The following is an 18,887-nucleotide window of genomic DNA, read 5'->3' on the forward strand; positions in this document are numbered from 1 at the left end:
TACACCCTTTCATGGCATTGGTGTTCCGTGATAGCAAGATAATGCATCCTGCCACAATGGAAACATTTGTCAGAAATGATTTAAGGAACATGGCCAAAAGTTTAAGGTGTTGCAGCAGCCTTCCTTTTATCCAGATCTCAATCAAGTCTCTGAGGGATGTGCTGGAGCAATAAACCTGATCAGTGGAAGCCCAACCTCGCAACTTGCAATGCTAATGCCAGATACCACAGGACAGTTTCAAGGTGTCTTGCGGATTCCATGTCTCGACACAGAGCTGTTTTGGCAGCACGAGGAGGACCTAAACAATATAAGGCTGGTGGTTTTCATGTTATGGCTGATAAATACTATGGCTTTTCTAATTAAAGTGCCATAGTTTCATTGGTAAAATCATTTTCAAGCAATGATGTGCTTTTATGCATGATTTCTTGATCATAAACAATCTCTTCCATTTCAGGTGAAAATGAGAAATGACAACCTAGCTTTTGCTCTGAAGTGTATTAAGAAGAAACACATTGTGGAGAATAGACAACAAGAACATATACATTCTGAGAAGAACATTTTAGAAGAAGCCAGCTCACCTTTTATAGTGAAGTAAGATACATATTATATATCTGCACAGTGTAATACATCTAGAAAAGAATGTTTTTGGTTAATGAAGTGGATGTTTAAATAGGTCAACAATGCATTAATTTGCATACCTCCTGTACTGTGGGTACATGGTAGAGCATAAGTACAAGTTGCAATTACTGTCTTAACGCCCTATGGCAATACCTTGTTTAGCCAGATAACTGTATTTACCCTCCTTTTCCATTTTCTAAACCCCATTCCATTGCTAACAGTCTGAGTGCTATTAATGTCCCACCAGTTTTTTTTATTTGAAGCCTCAAATTAATTGTTGAATACATATGAGAGTTACTGGGTCCTTCATTTTGCAAAAGCAAATTTCATAATTTATGAATTTTGCATCTCATGTCATAGGTCAGGATATTTGGAATAGGGAAATAGCACATGTAGTGATAAAATTGTTTTTTCTCTGATTTTATTGTTTTTGAGTCAGAATTGAGTCATAGAAGAGCAGTTATGCAGTAGTAAATGATAATAAATACAATATTATCATGTTTTTTTTTTAGCATGTTTGCCTTTGCTAGTTTCAAGGAAGGCTTCTTGATTCAAGGAGAGATATACCGGTAACTGTTATTTTGGGTCAAGAAGAAATTTTTCCTAGTTTGTTGCAAAATCAGAAAGCATTTCAAACTGGGTTCAGTTTGTACCATTGCGTCTTTTTTAGCCTTCTTTTGGGTTAACCGCAAAAACAGTGAGAAAGCATGTACTTGATTGACACATGTCTCTTTTCAGCCTATGTAACAATGAATCGTTCATAATATTAGTTGTTGTTATACACTTGCTTTGGAGCTCCTTAACATATTTTTTTTTTAATTTTATGTTTATGTTATGGTTTTGTGAAAATATTTGTAGTTTTAGTTTTCATATGTTAAGAATTATGTGCATTTACAGATTATATCGGACCTTCAAGGATAACAAGTATGTGTATATGTTGCTGGAAGCATGCCTTGGTGGTGAATTGTGGAGCCTTCTAAGAGATCGGTAATGTTTTAAATTAATGTTATATATTTCTTATATGCATTTGTATGGATGTAAATACCTTTAAAAAAGAGCTTTACTGTTTGTGCAGATAAACTAAAAAATTATTGTGGTGTTCCAGATTCACTTTTGTAATCAATTTGTTGCATTTTCATATGTTTAGCACACTGAGGGCACACATTTTAAGTATACTTTTTAAGTATACTTATTCTGTGCTATAAATATATTCTATTTATTTAACCCCTCACCTCTCAATAATGGGTATATGCAACCAAACAGTATTTTTGCAGTTAGGCTCTGTACACTACAGGGAGTTTTTAGCCACAATTAGAACCTGCAATATCCTTTACAATACAGAGGCCTGGTGTAACTGTACTTACTGTATTTTTACACATACATACATTATTTTATCACTGTGGTGTCATTTTTAGGAAGGTATAAGAGGTTCCTAAAAACAGAATTAAGTTATTTATAATGATTGCGTAACTATTGCCTATTTGGTAGCAGCATCTACTGTGCTCAACCACTCAATATTAAGCCCAGACTTTGCTGCAATGAACTGTGCGAATACAGGTGACCATTTTGCACACCTAATTACATAGAAATTAGTTATACAACAGGACATTCATGTTGATGTCCCTGGATAACTACTTTGCTTGTTTAAGATGATGTGGCGTGGCACACATATATTTATATGTTGGCACACATATTTAAATAGTGGACATTTGGACCTCTACTATTTTATGTTATCATAATTATCTGTTCGTTTCACTTTTTAATTGTTCCCTTTTAGTATATTAACAGTGACAGAGAGTTTAGTTTATATGTTGTTTTCGAACAGCTCTGAATTATTTAGGTCAATCATATTTTCTCCTTTGTGGCTGTTTGTGAATATGTGTTGGCTATTTTTTGGTAGTCATTTTTCTTTCAAATATCATTTGAAAAGTAATTTAGTGTGTCAATCTTTTTATGTTTAAATTTATGTAATAATTCGGTAGGCTAATTAAATTTACATTTCCAGCATAGTATTTAAGTGGTGTTTAAATTACTTTTTTTTCTTCTTTTATTTCCAGTGGTAGTTTTGACGAGACCTCTGCCAAATTCTGCATTGGATGTGTGACTGAGGCATTTGAATATTTGCATAGTATTGGTGTAATGTATCGGGATTTAAAGCCAGAGAACTTACTGCTGGATTCAGAAGGCTATGTGAAACTGGTAGCTATACATACTTTTACTAAATCAATAGCAAAAAGCCTTTGGTGTTTATGGATATTATGGATACCCATTGAAAATTATGATACATACCTAGTGATAATACATACTGCCAAACTGATCTTGATTGGTGGATTTGTCCATATCTGTGTGTGTTTCTGGTGTTGGAAAATGAACAACTTTGTTTGAACACGAAATCCATTCTTTAATCTCAAAATATCTAGTCATCTCCAAATATTAGCAGTTGCAGTTTTATGCTCCTTGTCTCACACACTAATTTTAAAGGTGTCCTACCTCAGTATGCTCCGACCCATGTTTTTTACACTCATCCCTTGTCTTGTACCCTCAGTTCCAAAGTCTCTTATCCCTTATTTCATACCAGCAGGCCCTCCAGCTAGCAGGTCTCTTACCCTTCAGTATTCCATTACCCACCAGCTCATCAATAGGTCAACTCTCTTTACTGCGATCTTTCCAGTCTCCCATTGCTTCACCTTTTTATTTTTAGTGCCTTTAACGTTTTTGGGCATTTTTTTTTGCTGTGGGCTTGGAAGCCTGTAGGGCGGCAAAGAACATCCTGCATATTTGGTGTGAGCAGAGTTAAATCCCGGCTTACACCAGGGAGCCTCAGATATAAATGAATACCTGGGGATCCCCTCTGTCTCCTCTCTGTCTCTCTTTTTAGTTGCCCCAGATTTTAGATGAGCTGTTTGCAGTGCTGGAAGCCAGAGTTGCAAAGAGCTTGTTTAATAGGTATTTAAATGCCTATGAAAAGATCATGGTGTGAGCAGAGTTAAATCCATGCTCACACCACTAACCTCAAAGGATACCTGGGGCTCCTCTGAGTTTACTGAGGCCATTTTTGTGGCCCCAGACTTGCTCATGAACTGTTCTCATCAATGGAAGCCAGCGCTGCAAATGGCTCTTCAAAAAGGCATTTAAATGTCTTCTGAGAGATTGCGGTGAAATCCCTGCTCAGATCACAAACTCCACGTATCAATGGATACCTTGGGCTCCTGTTAGTCAGCTGGGACCTTTTTTAGTATTAGTGGCTGATGAGCTCTGTGCAATGCTGGAAGTCATTGCTGCACATAGCCTTTTAAACACATTGATACAACCACAATCACTCAGTCACGTTTGTTTCTGGGCTGCAGGCAGTTTTGGGTCTGAATAGATCCTGCCAGGGTCCACCCTGCCTGTTCTTAGTCAATTGGGACTGGTGCTGGGCTTGGCCAGCTTCCCAACACCATCTCTGCATAATCGTCTGTAAACCAGGGCACTGAGTATAATTCTGAAAAACGGACAACATACCACCATCTACTGTGGTGTGATAAAAGCAGTAGATTACCTAAGGGTTAGAGTTGGGTTGGGGTTAGTGGTGGAGTAAAGGTAGGGTTAGCTGTAGGGTCAGGGTTGGTGTAGGGTTAGAGCAAGATACGTTTTTGAGTTAAATATAGTGTAGGATTGAGGTTAAGGGTAAGATTAGGGTAAGCATACAGTTAGAGTTAGTGTAAGCATTGGGTAAGGGGTATGGTTAGTATAGCATTAGTGTGGGGGTTGGTATAGGGTTAGCGTTAACTATCAACATTAATTTATTTCCTAAACATATTGGGCATTTAACAATCAGGACTGATAAAGGAATCTATTTTGAGTTTTTATAATTAATTGCACTGGATGCTTAAAAATTATTATAAGCAAAAATGTAAAAAAAATATTTTTTTCCATTTTTTCTCATTTTAAACATTTTATTCAAACGTAATGTTAGTTAGGTATACATATAGAATATTACATTAAAGCCCTTTCTGTCCTTTAAAAAAGCAATACATGGTATGTATGGAGCACTTGAAAAGAAACCCTTAATTTGCAATATAACAAACCTTTAGATCAAATTGAAGGTTTTCTTTTGGTTCAGAATGTGGACAATAGCCTCACTCATTAAGGGGTAGTGGAACCATAATGAACAGTGTCAAACATTAGCGCTATTTTTAAATCTTACCCTACCCTTATCCCTACCTTTATTCCTTACACTAGCCTTAACCCTAACCTCCAAGATGACCTTACTGCTAACACTAAACAAGGGGGCATGCAGGGAGACCTAACTGGAGTATTTTTGGACCATATGGGTCTCTCACTGTATGGGGCAGGATTCCAAGATATCATCACTAAAGCCATGTTGATTTAAACAGAATGAAATGCCTTCATGCTGCACTTATCCACTAATTCTGGTAATGATACCTGGATCTCCCTAGTACCAGCTGGGATCTAGCCCTGCAGATACCTTAAATGCATGATGGTCTATGACATTGTTAAATCCCTGCATTGCATGAGAATCATCAAGTGGTGAAAGTTCAATTAAGAGAGCAGGGAATGATAAAAAAACGCATTATTCTGCATTTTACTCATCCTCTCAGTTATTCTGTACATATTTTCTACCATGCTTTCTAACATAATTTTTCTTTGCTCAAACACTTCTTTAAAATGGTCCCCCAGACTTCATTGTAAATCATGTTGTAATGTAGTGTTTAATAAAAATGTGATTCCTGGTGGCCACGACCGGGATGAAAACGGACGCATAAGTGCAGAGCTCCGCTAGCCAAACGGCAACTCAGCCTGATTCCAAATAGGTAGCAATGGCTACAAACACCAAAAAGTACTTACCGACTGCCTGCACCCTCGAGCCCACATGGCGAGCAAAAACGCTCGCAAATCTAAGGGCAAAACGCCCTCTCTGCAGATCGCGGCCTTCTCCCCGCCAAACAAGCGCTTCCAATATGGCGCTGGAGGAGAGCGCTCCCCACACTCTGAATCGGAACGCAGTGAGTCTGGCCGGAGTGATATCACCTCCATATCGAGGACCACGGCACTGCAAGCTGAAGAAACAAATATCCCTAAGCTGCTGGAAGACCTAAAAACCACCATCAGGTCAGATTTTCAGAAATTAGCTGCAGACATAAGGAAAGATGTCCAAGCTATTGGGGAAAGAAGATAAGACAGAGGAGATTATAGAGGCTCACAATAATCTGGCTGATGCCTATGATAACTTCTCTACAAAATTACATGGAAGACAGAGCCCGCAGGAATAACATCCGCCTGCGCGGTATCCCAGAGGAGGTCAGGGCCCAGGATTTAAAGCCATATTTGATACAGCTATTTCAAACCCTGCTGCCAGAGGCTTCCCATCAAGAATTGGAGCTAGACAGAGCTCATAGGCTCATGAAGCCACGAAATATACCTGCGGCGGTACCCAGGGACGCTATAGTCCGAGTCCACTTCTTCGCTACTAAGGAGAGGCTGATGCAAATGGCCAGAGATCCAGCGCGCCTGACAGGGAAATATGCAGGCCTTCAACTCTTCGCAGACCTATCGCCAGCTACGCTCGCGAAAAGGAGATCCTTTGGCACCATCACTAAAGCACTAAGAGAAGCGCAGGTCCCTTATAAATGGGGTTTCCCAACTCGTCTCATCATTCACAAGAACGGCTCAGACAAGATTGTTACATCGCCAGAAGAAGGAAGAAAACTACTCTCTCAGTGGAATATTCCTCTTCAAGCAGAGGTACCAGCGGCCAAGGATCCGGGGCCGGCGACTACCAGAATCACAGGGGACTGGCAGAAGGTGGCACCCGCTAAGTGAACCATCACTTTGGAGCTGTCAAGTGACGATTCCAAGCTATGCCGAGATCCACGGAAAGGGTGTAGTATTACATACTGACAAACTGATACTCTTGTCTTCTTTTTTTTTTCTCATTTTCGCTGCATTAAAAAAAATAAAAAAAAGAATATAAATTAAAAAAAAAAAAAGGAAATCACAAAACCAAAACAAAAAAAAACAAAAAAAACAAAAAAAAAAGAAAAAAAGAGAAAAGGAGGAAAAGAGAAAACGCAGTAGTGCCCTTATAACCGCGAGGCTGTTGCTACTCTTTAGCAGGCCGGGCTGAGCGGAACTTTGTGCGAGGCTTTGGCACGCACACCTTTGTTATTCTCCTACCCACGTCCCCACCAGGCTCGTTAGAGAGCCGATGCGGTGTGGTGCAACCACACTGTCAATATGTTTTGTCCCTGATCGGCACTCAGATGCCTCGGATGAGGTTATCTAAAGTTGGGGGACACCTGTATATAGTTAATTTTTGGTTTACTGTTTTTTATTTTTGTTTACATCTATTACTAATCTGCCTTTCAGTGAGAACAATGTATATTGATGGCTGGTATGACTTGTATGCTTATATGTCTTATGAGAGGGTTAGACGGTTATGGCAATGTGGGAAAAGGATGCTGATCTATCCTGTAAGGGAGCCTAGGGCCCTAATGTTAGCTGTTAAAACCTTTCACCACGATGGTGCTTACTATTTTGTCACTTAACACGAAGGGGCTAAACTCCCCACACAAGAGGCGCCTGGCACTTCAGGAAGCGAAAAAGGCACGAGCCCATATAGCTTTTTATCAGGAAACGCATTTCAAATGGGGTCACAGACCTCAATTCAGTTCCCCACAATTCCCGATTAACTTCCACTCCTGTAATGCTAAAAAGAAAAGGGGAGTCTCCATCCTTATTAGCAAGGATGTTGCTTTCACATTGGTGGCAAAACATACGGACAAGCATGGCAGATATCTGATAATTCAATGCACAATTAACAACGCACATTTCACACTAGTGAACATTTATGGTCCACACAGTGGTCAACCGGCTTTCTTAGACATGCTTTTCCAAAAAATAGAGGGAAAAAAGCTAGGGGAGGTGATCATGGGTGGGGACACAAATTTTATTTTGGATGACCACTTAGACGCTAGACCCTCAGGGACTGCAGTTCAACCCAACACGACACATAGAGCCCCCACAACGAGGAAGCTGAATAAAATCCTCTTAACTCATGGATATATTGACCCGTGGAGAGTGACGCATCCGTTGGAACGGGATTACTCGTTTCACTCGCTTGCACATAATTCCTACTCAAGGATCGACCGATTTTTACTCCACAACTCGATGATATTACGAGTTCAGGAGACAGGGGTGGGTTTGATTTCTTGGTCTGATCATGCGCCGGTAACGCTCACATTGGGAGGACAGTTTCCCAACAGAGGTAGGGGTTCCTGGCGCATGAATGAACACCTACTTACCAATCCAAATACACTTGCAGATATCCGAGAGGAGTTGAATCTGTACTTCCATACGAACCAAATGCCGGGCACGGAACCAGATCTGCTCTGGCTGGCCCACAAAGCCTATATCAGAGGGGTTTTAATTAAACACGCTAGCTATGCCAAAGCCAAAAGACTGCAAACATACTTGTCACTCACTAAACAATTGACGGAATTGTCCACACTAAACAAGGCAGACCCATCCCCCAAACATGCGAAGGATCTTAAACAAATACAGCGCCAACTAGAAGAATTAGAACTGGCTAAAACCAACTTCATACTTCGCAGGTTTAAACAGCGTTTCTTTGAGCAGGGGAACAGAGCGGGAGCCCTCTTAGCCTCACAATTGAAAAAACAAGCATTAACCACTAAGATTGCATATATACATACAGCGCAGGGAGACAAATTGTTAAATCCAGATACAATAGTACAGGAATTTGCCAAGTATTACAGTTCACTGTACAATCTCAAAGAGGACCCCTCGACCCATGTCCCTACCCTAGATGAGGTCAATATGTTCCTAGATAAGGCTCGCCTGCCCAGATTACAGGAAGAAGACACACAGACTCTTATAATGCCTATCACGCTAGAGGAACTACAAACCCATATAAGAGCCCTACCTGCAGCGAAAAGCCCTGGCCCAGATGACCTCCCGGCCATATATTATAAGACATTCCTTGACCAACTAAGTCCTTCCCTATTGGCCCTACTGAATAATAGCTTCCAAAAAGGCACCCTTCCTAAATAAATGCTCCTGGCCCACATAGCTACGCTGCCAAAGCCGGGTAAAAAACCGACTGCATGCCCGAATTTCAGGCCAATATCACTCCTTAACATAGATACTAAATTATATGCTAAAATTATAGCAAGTAGACTTGGTTTAATTCTACCCAAACTCATACATTACAATCAATCGGGCTTCACCAAAGGGAGACAGGGTTCAGACAACTCTAGACATATACTGAATGTGATACACCACATTGGAGAGACGTCTAGTGAGGGCCTTCTCTTAGCGCTGGATGCGGAGAAGGCCTTCGACAGGCTAAACTGGCTATACATGAAGGAGGTGATGAGACGATTTGGACTCCCCCCTCCGCTTATCACTGCCATAATGGCACTATATACAAACCCTACAGCGAGCGTCTCCAATGCGGGCTTCATCTCCTCCCCCTTTGCCATTACCAATGGGACTAGGCAGGGATGCCCCCTGTCCCCCCTTTTGTTTATTTTATGTCTAGAGCCACTAGCCCAAATCATTAGGGACTCACAAAATATTACAGGCATCTCGATTGGGGATCAAACACATAAACTTTCGCTCTTTGCGGATGACATCATACTTACACTTTCATGTCCAGAGACATCCCTCCCCAAACTAATAGACCTATTAAAAGCATTTGGACAAGTGTCCTATTATAAGCTCAATGCGGGCAAAACACAGGCGCTGCCCATTAATATACCCAAAGGCAAACAGGAGACCCTGGCCAAACTCTTCAAATTTGATTGGAGAGATGACTATGTAACCTATCTAGGGGTGAAAATAACCAAGTCCATCAAAACATTGATGCAGTACAACCATATTCCAATGTTGGCAGCTCTACGACAGGAGTTAGGGGGGTGGAGAGACGTCCGAGTCTCATGGCTGGGCCGCATAAATGCACTTAAAATGATGGCGCTGCCTAAGTTGCTGTATATTTTTAACATGCTTCCCATAAAGATCCCGAAAAGCTATTGTGCAAAGGCCCAAAATTTTTTTATGGATTTTATCTGGTCCAGAGGCAGAGCACGAGTAGCAAAGGAGGTGTTGCAGAGATCATTCCGGGAGGGGGGAATGGGGGTGCCTCAGATATGGGAGTATAGCAGAGCGGCTTTATTGGCCCAGGCAATCAATCTCCACGCACCAAATGGCCTGCTAAGCTGGGTAGACATGGAACGAAAACAAATGGTAGCAGACGCATTGTTAGCACATATGTGGACACCCTCCAACCTGAGACCCTCACACCCTCACTTATATCCGACTACAAGAGCATCGTTAGATGTGTGGTCCACCTTCTACAAAAAACAATCACATTCTAAGTTTCACAAATTGGCGCCTTTAACTGCCCTAAAGGCCATATCTCCATGGCTTTCAATTAGAAAGTGGGAAATTAACGGGATCACAAAACTATCACAACTACTTCTAGGGGGGGAGCTGCTCTCATTCGTAACCTTACAGGAAACATATCAACTACCAACAAAATTTACATTCGCATACTTGCAACTTAAAGGGGTAATACTAGAACATGTTGATTATGGGAGAAAATATACCAACCCCATTGACAGTGATGCACGGCTATTGCTCGCTTCATGCTGGGCAGCACCACTGAAGCCCAAACTCATATCTTGCTGCTATAGAACCCTTGCCACCCCAGGCTCCAGAAATCCCATGTCACTAGAGTCGCAATGGGAGAAAGAATCTGGTAAAATTGTTTCCCAGGAACGCTGGATAAAACGGCTAAATGCACTGAGGGGGGTCACCAGGTGCTACTCACTAATAGAGGCTCATAGGAAACTTATTTATCGCTGGTACCTCACCCCTGATAGACTGAGCCGGATGTATGAAGGAGCGTCGGCGATATGCTGGCGATGCGGCCTAGAGAGGGGCACCATGACCCATATATGGTGGACCTGCCGAGCAGTTCAGTTGTTTTGGAAAGTGGTAGCGGAGATGGTGGAGACACTGCTGTTTGAGTTGCCTACAGAACCAGAAATATATCTATGGCTGGAGTTCCCTCCTTGGGTGACTTTTCATCAGAGAGCCTTGGTGTCACATATAGCTCTTGCAGCCAGGGCACTGATAGCGCTTAACTGGAAATCCAGCATCTGCCCGACAAAACAGGCACTAATAGACAGGATAAATCTCCACTATGCATATGAACGCATGGCGATCCTCTCTGAGAGTGCTAATCGTACCACTTCCAAGATATGGGATCCATGGGAAACTGTCTTCCCCTCAAATATAGGGGGCAGCGACCCTAACAACAAGAGCAACTAAGGGAATTCCCCTATCATGACATGTCCTTGCCGGCCAAGTACAAAATAACCTACTACTCACTGATTGCTTGCTACTTTATTGTATATTCTTTTGTTTTCTTTTTATCTTTTTTTTTTTTTTTTTTTTCTCCTTTTGTTTTCTCTGTTTAAGTTGATTAACTTCCACAAGGTAACTGAAATACTACAACACTAGCTTACCAAGGGAATACTGTTACCGCTAGGGTAACCACTACTTATGTCGAATGCAACACTTCCGACTCTCCCTAGAGCCAACTCCAGTTTGAAGTAGGCGGCTAACGCATATGAGTTAGACTGAGTTGTATAATAACCTCTTTAGGGGTACCTCGCACCAAAACATATTTGTAGACGCAGGTAACAGAACCTGAACCCGAGTGCTAGGGATGAAAGAAAGAGGGGAGTAGGAAAACTGAAAACTTTTGTATCTTGAACGTTAAAATAAATAATAGAATGGTTATGTATCACATATGACAAATGTTTATGATATGAAAACTTTTGTACCTTGAATGTTCAACTAAACAATAGAATGGTTATGTATCAAATACGCAAATGTTTATGATATGACATATTGTGGATGTATGTATTTTATTGGAATCAATAAACTTCAAATATGAAAAAAAAAATGTGATTCCTATATTTTAGGATGTGCATGTGAGAATTACTGATTTTAAAGCAGACACCAGATGGCACCATGAAATGTGATCCTTTGCGTGGAATAACCAAAATTCAAATGGATTAGTTTTTGTACATATAAAAAGTGCAAATTAATTTTGAATTTGGCTATTTTTTAACCAAATATTGTTAAACAACATGCAAAATACATTGAGATCTTGTGTCAGGGCTCTTTTTATGATTATTTATTTATTTCCATGAATATTTCCCTTGCACATCTCCCAACTTAAAATGAAACTCTTTTCTGGATAAACCATATTGCTCCCACCACTATATTTTTCTAACCGTTGAGGACTAAAAGAGACGTTCTTGACCAATGTTCTAAAAACGTTGAGCAAACAGCAGGTATATTTTACTGTTTTTCAAAATACCACTCAACGTTGTTAGTTCATGCTTTCTTCTTTTAGTCAGTAAATTGTGCCTTCCTGTTTACTAAATTTAAGTAACACTGCCCACCTAAGTTTACAGAACTCATCAGGGCATACAGTGCATAGAATTAATCAGATATGAAATGCTTTTTAATGTAACTGGAATCATTTTATGTGACAGGTTGATTTTGGTTTTGCGAAGAAAATATTTCCTGGGCAAAAAACATGGACGTTTTGTGGAACACCAGAGTATGTTGCTCCGGAAGTTATTTTGAACAAAGGCCACAGCTTTAGTGTGGATTTCTGGTCACTTGGAATATTACTTTATGAACTTCTTACGGGAAGGTAAGTTTTTCAGAAAACTAAAAATTATATATAGAAAGCAATTCTATGTCAAAATTTATGTTTGATTTATAGTAATGGCAACTCTAGATTGCGTTAGAGAAAATGTCAGGAAAACATTTTTCTGAATGTTTTGTTTTTATTTATTAAGTGTGGCACTGTATATTATTATTGACCAATGGATTATTACCATGCTTGTTGGTAAAAAATCAGCCATTAAGCGTTGTTAATATCAACAACCATTAGATTATTGCAACTAAAAAATATCAAGCGTTTTTTGTTGTCCACCATGTCTGTAACAGCTGTTTCCACTGATACCGACCAGCAGTTAGCATTTACCTGTCAGCACACTGGGCAAAAGGTCCTGTTTCTCAAAGCAATTGTAATACCAGCTACACCAGGACACTGTAAAAGCTTCACTCAGTACATGTACATGGAATTACAGGGGCAAGTTAACCTCAAGGGTTTATTCGTTAAGCAGCAAATTTTAGTGGATTAAAAGCCATATTGCAAATTTAGGAAAAATAGCTGAGAAAAAAACTTGGATACTTTGAGCTGGATTATCTAGAGAACTAGAAAACGAAATAAAATCGAGCCACATGACCAAATTGGTACACCAATAACGGGGGATAACCCCAAAAGGAAACTATATAAGTGAAAAAGGGAATGGTGTACCATGGGGGAATAGGATATAGTCTGAACACAGAAGGGTGCCAGCTAACTGCCAGACTAGAAGGTACAAATGAAGAAATATGAAAAAAAATATATGGAAAATAAATAAGCAGGTGGTTTGTTTAGTCTAATGTTTACCAAAGCGTATGGTAATACAATGTGTAGCTATATTCGTCATAACAAGCTAAACTACCTGAGTAGGGACTAAAGTGTAGAAAGACTCCAAGGAAATAAAAAAGATCTGCAGATATCTATGCACACATCTGTGCTGTAGTATATGAAGACCTGAATCTGCACCTTATCTCATAGCTAAAATGTTCCATTCCTTTTAGTCATTTTTGTACTCTTTGTAGTGCCATAAAATCCTTCTTTAGAACAGGTGCCCAAAATTGCACAGCATATCCAAGGTGTGGTATTACCAGTGATTTATAAAGAGGCAAAATGATATTCTTATCCCAATAATTAATGCCCTTTTTCATGTATGGCAATACCTTACTGGCCTTAGCCACTGCTGATTGACATTGCACATTGTTGCCTAGTTTGTTGTCTATAACAATTCAATGAGCAGTTATCCATAACTCTGCTTCTATAAATCAATTAAAACACTAATTATAGCCCCATAATGACTTCATCTCAATGATGTTGTTATGGGGTCTGGAGGTCTTTGGTGCCGTCTTACCTTATTGGGCTAAATTGTTTTTGAATGGTTTTGGCACAAAGTTCTCTTGATTGTGCCTGTGTTCTCAACAACTCTGCCTCCTCCTTGTCAGACCCTGGCTTTAATGTGGAAGATGCACCCTTGGATGCTGTTACAGACCTTTTGAAAGTGTTTTTATCAGTGAACAGCCTGTGATAAGTTGAGAACGGGTAAATGTTTCACATTGTAGCTAGGGCTGAAGGACGAAACAGAGCAAAGAAGTGGACAGGCGCCGCCAGGAGAACATTGGAGTTAAACAATTTGAAAATGGTTCAACCCCATTTAGTAAGGCATTATTCAGGACCTCCAGACCCCATAGCAAAAGATAAAGGTGTTGAGATAAAGGTGTTATGAGTCCTGTCGTGGTCTTTTTTTTCACTTTTTCAATTTATAATTTATTAGGATTTTGTATACAGAGCATACATCCAAATCATTATATAAGAAACAGTATAGGAACAATATAATCACATACAGGGCCGGATTAACATAGGGGCTGATGGAGCTGCAGCTCCAGGCCCAGGCCCATGGAATAGGCCCATTTAAAAAAAAAAAATTTTTTTTTTTTTTACACACTACTCTTAGGTTTGCCACCTGACTGGTATTTTACTGGCACAGCCGGTATTTGAGTGTGCCTGGCCGTGCCGGTATTGCAGTAATACCATCAATACAAATGCAGGTATTTTTCTCAGAATAAATGGAGATTACTCTGCAATACCAGCACAGGCCAGTAGGGGTCACTGTGTGTGGAGAGAGGCAGGGATAGGAAGTTACAGCATATCCCTGCCTCTCTCTACTACTCACTGATCCATGGGGGAGCAGCAACATGGCACAGAGTCCAGACAGCAGCTCTACAGTAAGTGAGGGATGGGGGGAAGGCAGCAGGGACACATGGGGACACGTGGGGACACTGAGACACTAGGGGACACTAAGGGACATATGGGGACACTGAGACACTAGGGGACACAGAGACACTAGGACACATTGGGACACAGAAACTGGGTGACCTGGGAACACTGAGACACTTGGGGACACTGGAAAACATGGGGAAGCTGAGACACATGGGGACGCTGAGACACATGGGGACGCTGTGAGACATAGGGACATTGGGAGACACTGAGACATTGGGACACGGAGACACTATGTCCCCATTTCTCCCAGTGTTCCCATGTCCCGCAGCCAGTGTCCCTAGTGTCTCTGTGTCCCCAAGTCTCCCAGTGTCTGTGTCCCCATGTCTCCCAGTGTCCCTATATGTCCCAGTGTCCCCATGTCTATGTCCACAACTGTCCCCATGTCTTCCAGTGTCCCCAAGTGTCTGTCTCCCAGCCAGTGTCCCCTAGTCTCCCAGTGTCCCCTAGTCTCCCAGTGTATGTGTTCCCATGTCTCTGTGTCCCTAGTGTCTTAGTGTCCCCAAATGTTTCAGTGTCCCCATGTCTCTCAGTGTCTGTGTCCCTAGTGTCCCAGTGTCCCCATTTCTCCCAGTTTCCCTAAATGTCTCAGTGTTCCCATGTCTCCCAGTGTCCCCATGTCTGTGTGTTCCCGGGTCTCTCAGTGTCCCCATGTCTCTCAGTGTCCCCAGGTCTCACTGTGTCCCCAGTATCCTAGTGACATGGGGACACACTGAGACATTGGGACACTGGGCGACATGGGGACACTGAAACACTGGGAGACTAGGGGACTGGGCGACATGGGGACACTGACACTGTGATACATAGGGACACTGAGACACTGGGTGACTTTCTAGACTGAGACACTGGGAGACATTGGGAGCAATCCATCTACACAGCAGAATCAAACTGTGAGTAGTTTGTTGGTGATTTTACATAATTTTCTCTGATGTCACTCCTTGTGATTATACAAATGATTAAGGCTGGTATTTTTTCCCAAGAAAGGTGGCAACCCTAACTACTCTTCACATACTCTTGCTTAAAGAAGCACTATAGGGTCAGGAACACAATCATGTATTTCTGACCCTATTATGTTTAAACCACCACCCTGGCCCCTTCTTGCCTCCCTAAGTATAGTAAAATATAACTTGTATTCAAGTCTGCAGCTGCTGGCTCTGCCTCTGAACTGACTGTCTGCTGACATCATCAGAAGTGGTGGTCTGAGCAAATTACAATACTTGCCCATAGGATTGGCTGAGACTGTCAACTAGGCAGATCAGGGGCAGAACCATCACAAGTCCAACATAGCCCTGGCCAATCAGCATCTCCTCATAAAGATAAATTGAATCAATGCATCTCTATGAGGAAAGTTCAGTGTCTGCATGCAGAGGGTGGAGACACTGCATGGCAGTGCAGCACAATAGGCAGTACTGCCCCAGGAAGCACCTCTAGCAGCCATCTAAGGAGCGGCCAGTGGAGTTATTTTCTCTGAAAAGACAGTGTTTACTGCAAAAGGTCTGAATGGAATGATTCTACTTACCAGAACAAATACAATAAGCTGTAGATGTTCTGGTGACTATAGTGTCCCTTTAAGTTTGGAAGCTTAAGAGAGATGTATGGGAACAAAACTTGTGTGGACTGGCTGACAATAAAATTAGTTTAGGTAATCCAGACATTGGTCTCTCTAACACTGTGGCATGTCCCCTTTCTTCTAAACTCACTTCATACACCTTTTCTCTGTCTCAGACTATATACCAGGAATTTCTGCCTGCTAGTAAGAAAGTAAGGAGACAAGTGGACCAGCGAGTGCTAGGGGACAGTCCTTAGAAAGCATGGAGTGAGCGCATCTTTAGACGCATTTATGTCAAGCTCAGGGTGCTGCCTGCATAGTATGCCCTTAGTTGGACAGCCTGCAGGATTGGCGGGCAGCCTGACATGTATTCATGCCAGGCTGTCCTTCAAATTCTTTGGATAGACATGCCCCCTTTTTGGGCATTTTCACCCCTTTTGGCAGGTCTGGTCACGTGATTCGCACCAGTGTCCCACCCTTTTACCATGCCCATTGACTTCCTGCTTCACTGGACACTGCTGTTAGGGGTTATGGATTTACTTGAAAGATGAAAGCATGAATTAGAGAGAGATTAGCATAGAGTATGTGTTTTCTTATAGCTGCATTCTATGAGTTTCCCTCCAGCACCATCTCCATCAGATGCATGACGCTTGGGAGGTATGACTGTTTTAGTGTTTTTGGTCGATAAGATTCCGTAATTAGGCCCATCATAATTGTCAGCACCAGGCCCACTGTGCTCTTAATCCGGCCCTGATCACATAGGAGACGACAACTCACTGCTCGACTATTTGTAGGGTAAAGGAAATTTTAGGAATCTGCGCTTTGTCTGGGGTGACTTACACATATAGATCGCTGCTACAGTGAGGATCTAAAACCAGGTGGAATTTGTATGAACACTACAAAAACGCAAAAGATTGAAATAACATGTAAGTAAGTGCTTTGGGTTGTGTGACAGGTTAAACCTGCAGTCATCCTAAACAATTATGCCAGGTTCCAGCATCACCTCTGGAACCGTGGCGACAGTGGAATAGGTGTGGGCATTGTAAGGCTTTAAGGTTTCATTTACACTGTAACCAGTGGACATTAGTACCTGTTTGTATGGTCCAGAGTCGCGAAGTTCCCACTTCATGGTCATCATGAGACCGCGTCTCTTCTGATCTCATCTTAGGTTTTGAGTGTGGCCCTGCTCCCTGGTCGAGCTTTTGGAGGAATGACTCTGGGTTGTCAGCAGAGGTTAACTTGAGTAGTTTCTCTATTTTCCTCACTACAAGGGAGCCCTCCATTCCCCAGCGGTACCTGGTGTTTTGTAACTGGAGCCTGCTGTCTTTTTTCCACCAAAACTGCAAAAGGGAGAACCATACAAAGCCACCGAGCATCCTTTAAATTGTACGGTCCCCAGGGCTCTATAGCGGGCCATAATAGCGGTTCTTGCATTAACATCCTTAGTTACTATAATAGTGTCTCTGAGGGCACCATCTGGTGCAGCAGCTGCTTTGTGTAGTCTGAACGCCAATAACACCAGCAAAAGGTCCAAGGAGGCCACCAGCCTCTGCGTAAAAGGCAGCTGTTGCTCCCCTCCGACAGTCTCCGGGACACCTCTCAGGCTTATGTTTCGTGTTCGGTGCCTGGATTCCAGCGCTATAACTGTATTGGTCAGCTTTTGAAGTTGGCTAGTGAGATTTTCCACCTGGCTTTTTGTCTCTTGAATCTGTCTGTCTCTTGATGTTTCTCTCTTCTCAGCTTCATCAAGTCTCTTATGTAGGGCTCCCATGTTAGCCTGGGCTTCCTGGAGGTCTGCTTTCCAGATTTTCTCATATCCAGCAGCAGCCTTTTAATGTCCCCTTTTGCAGAATGGGGAGAGTCTCCGATTCAGAGTCCTCCGATTCAGATTCCTGGTAGGTGCCCTTGGATTTATCTGAGGTAATAGATGCCACGTCTTCGTGGGAGTCTTCTGAGAGCTCTGCCTCGATTTGCGCCTCGTGCGTCATCTTGGCTGGTATGTGCTCTGCAGGTCTCTCAAATGAAAGCCTGATGTCTGGCATGCTGTATCACTCTAGGCGTCTGGACTTTTTGTTTCCACGCCCCATACTGTCAACTTAGGGGTGCTTTAGCAGGATACATGGTAGTGAGTCTCTATTCACAGCAATTTCAGGTAAGTCGCTGGCCCATGTCAGAGCTCCGCTTACACACTTTTTATTCAGTTCGCTGTTGTGGTCTTTTAACTTAAAGTTTGCAATTGGATTTTAAGTTCACTTTAGCCCAAGCAGCACATAGGGGATGGGCTGCTGGAAATTTGAAGTGGTTTAATGCTGAATGGAAAGACAGAGCCAGGAGACTCTAGAGATTATAATAACTTCAATAAGATGACAGAAAGAAAAAATAATAAATACAAATAACGGCAATTGAAAATTATAATTAATAAGATACAAGGGACACAAGGAAAAAAAAACTGGAAACAAAAGACAGAATCGCTTTAATAGTTGCCACTAATTACCAGTCACAAACAGTGAAAATTTGCGAAGTGGAAACAGCCAGGAGTCCCTAACACTTCAGGCAGCCATTTTAGAGCTTACTGTCTTGTTGACAAGTCCCAAGTTAAAAAAATTATTTTATAGCATGTGAAAATACACATTATAATGGACAACTGTATTCCAATGCTACTCAAGTATATACAACACCTACCAACAG

The 18,887-nt window shown here is 41.7% G+C and overlaps 1 protein-coding gene across 1 annotated transcript in view; it reads left to right on the forward strand.

The window, feature by feature from the left end:
- PRKG2 (protein kinase cGMP-dependent 2) overlaps positions 1 to 18,887 on the forward strand; it is a 115,728-nt gene that overhangs the window by 88,751 nt on the left and 8,090 nt on the right. Inside the window, exons 12-15 of the mRNA XM_063458804.1 lie at positions 455 to 591; positions 1,516 to 1,605; positions 2,676 to 2,817; positions 12,216 to 12,379. Of these exons, the coding sequence (XP_063314874.1) occupies positions 455 to 591; positions 1,516 to 1,605; positions 2,676 to 2,817; positions 12,216 to 12,379 (533 nt within the window). The remainder of the gene's footprint in view (positions 1 to 454; positions 592 to 1,515; positions 1,606 to 2,675; positions 2,818 to 12,215; positions 12,380 to 18,887) is intronic.

This window comes from Pelobates fuscus, chromosome 6, assembly GCF_036172605.1.
Source record: "Pelobates fuscus isolate aPelFus1 chromosome 6, aPelFus1.pri, whole genome shotgun sequence".
Classification (NCBI taxonomy): domain Eukaryota; kingdom Metazoa; phylum Chordata; class Amphibia; order Anura; family Pelobatidae; genus Pelobates; species Pelobates fuscus.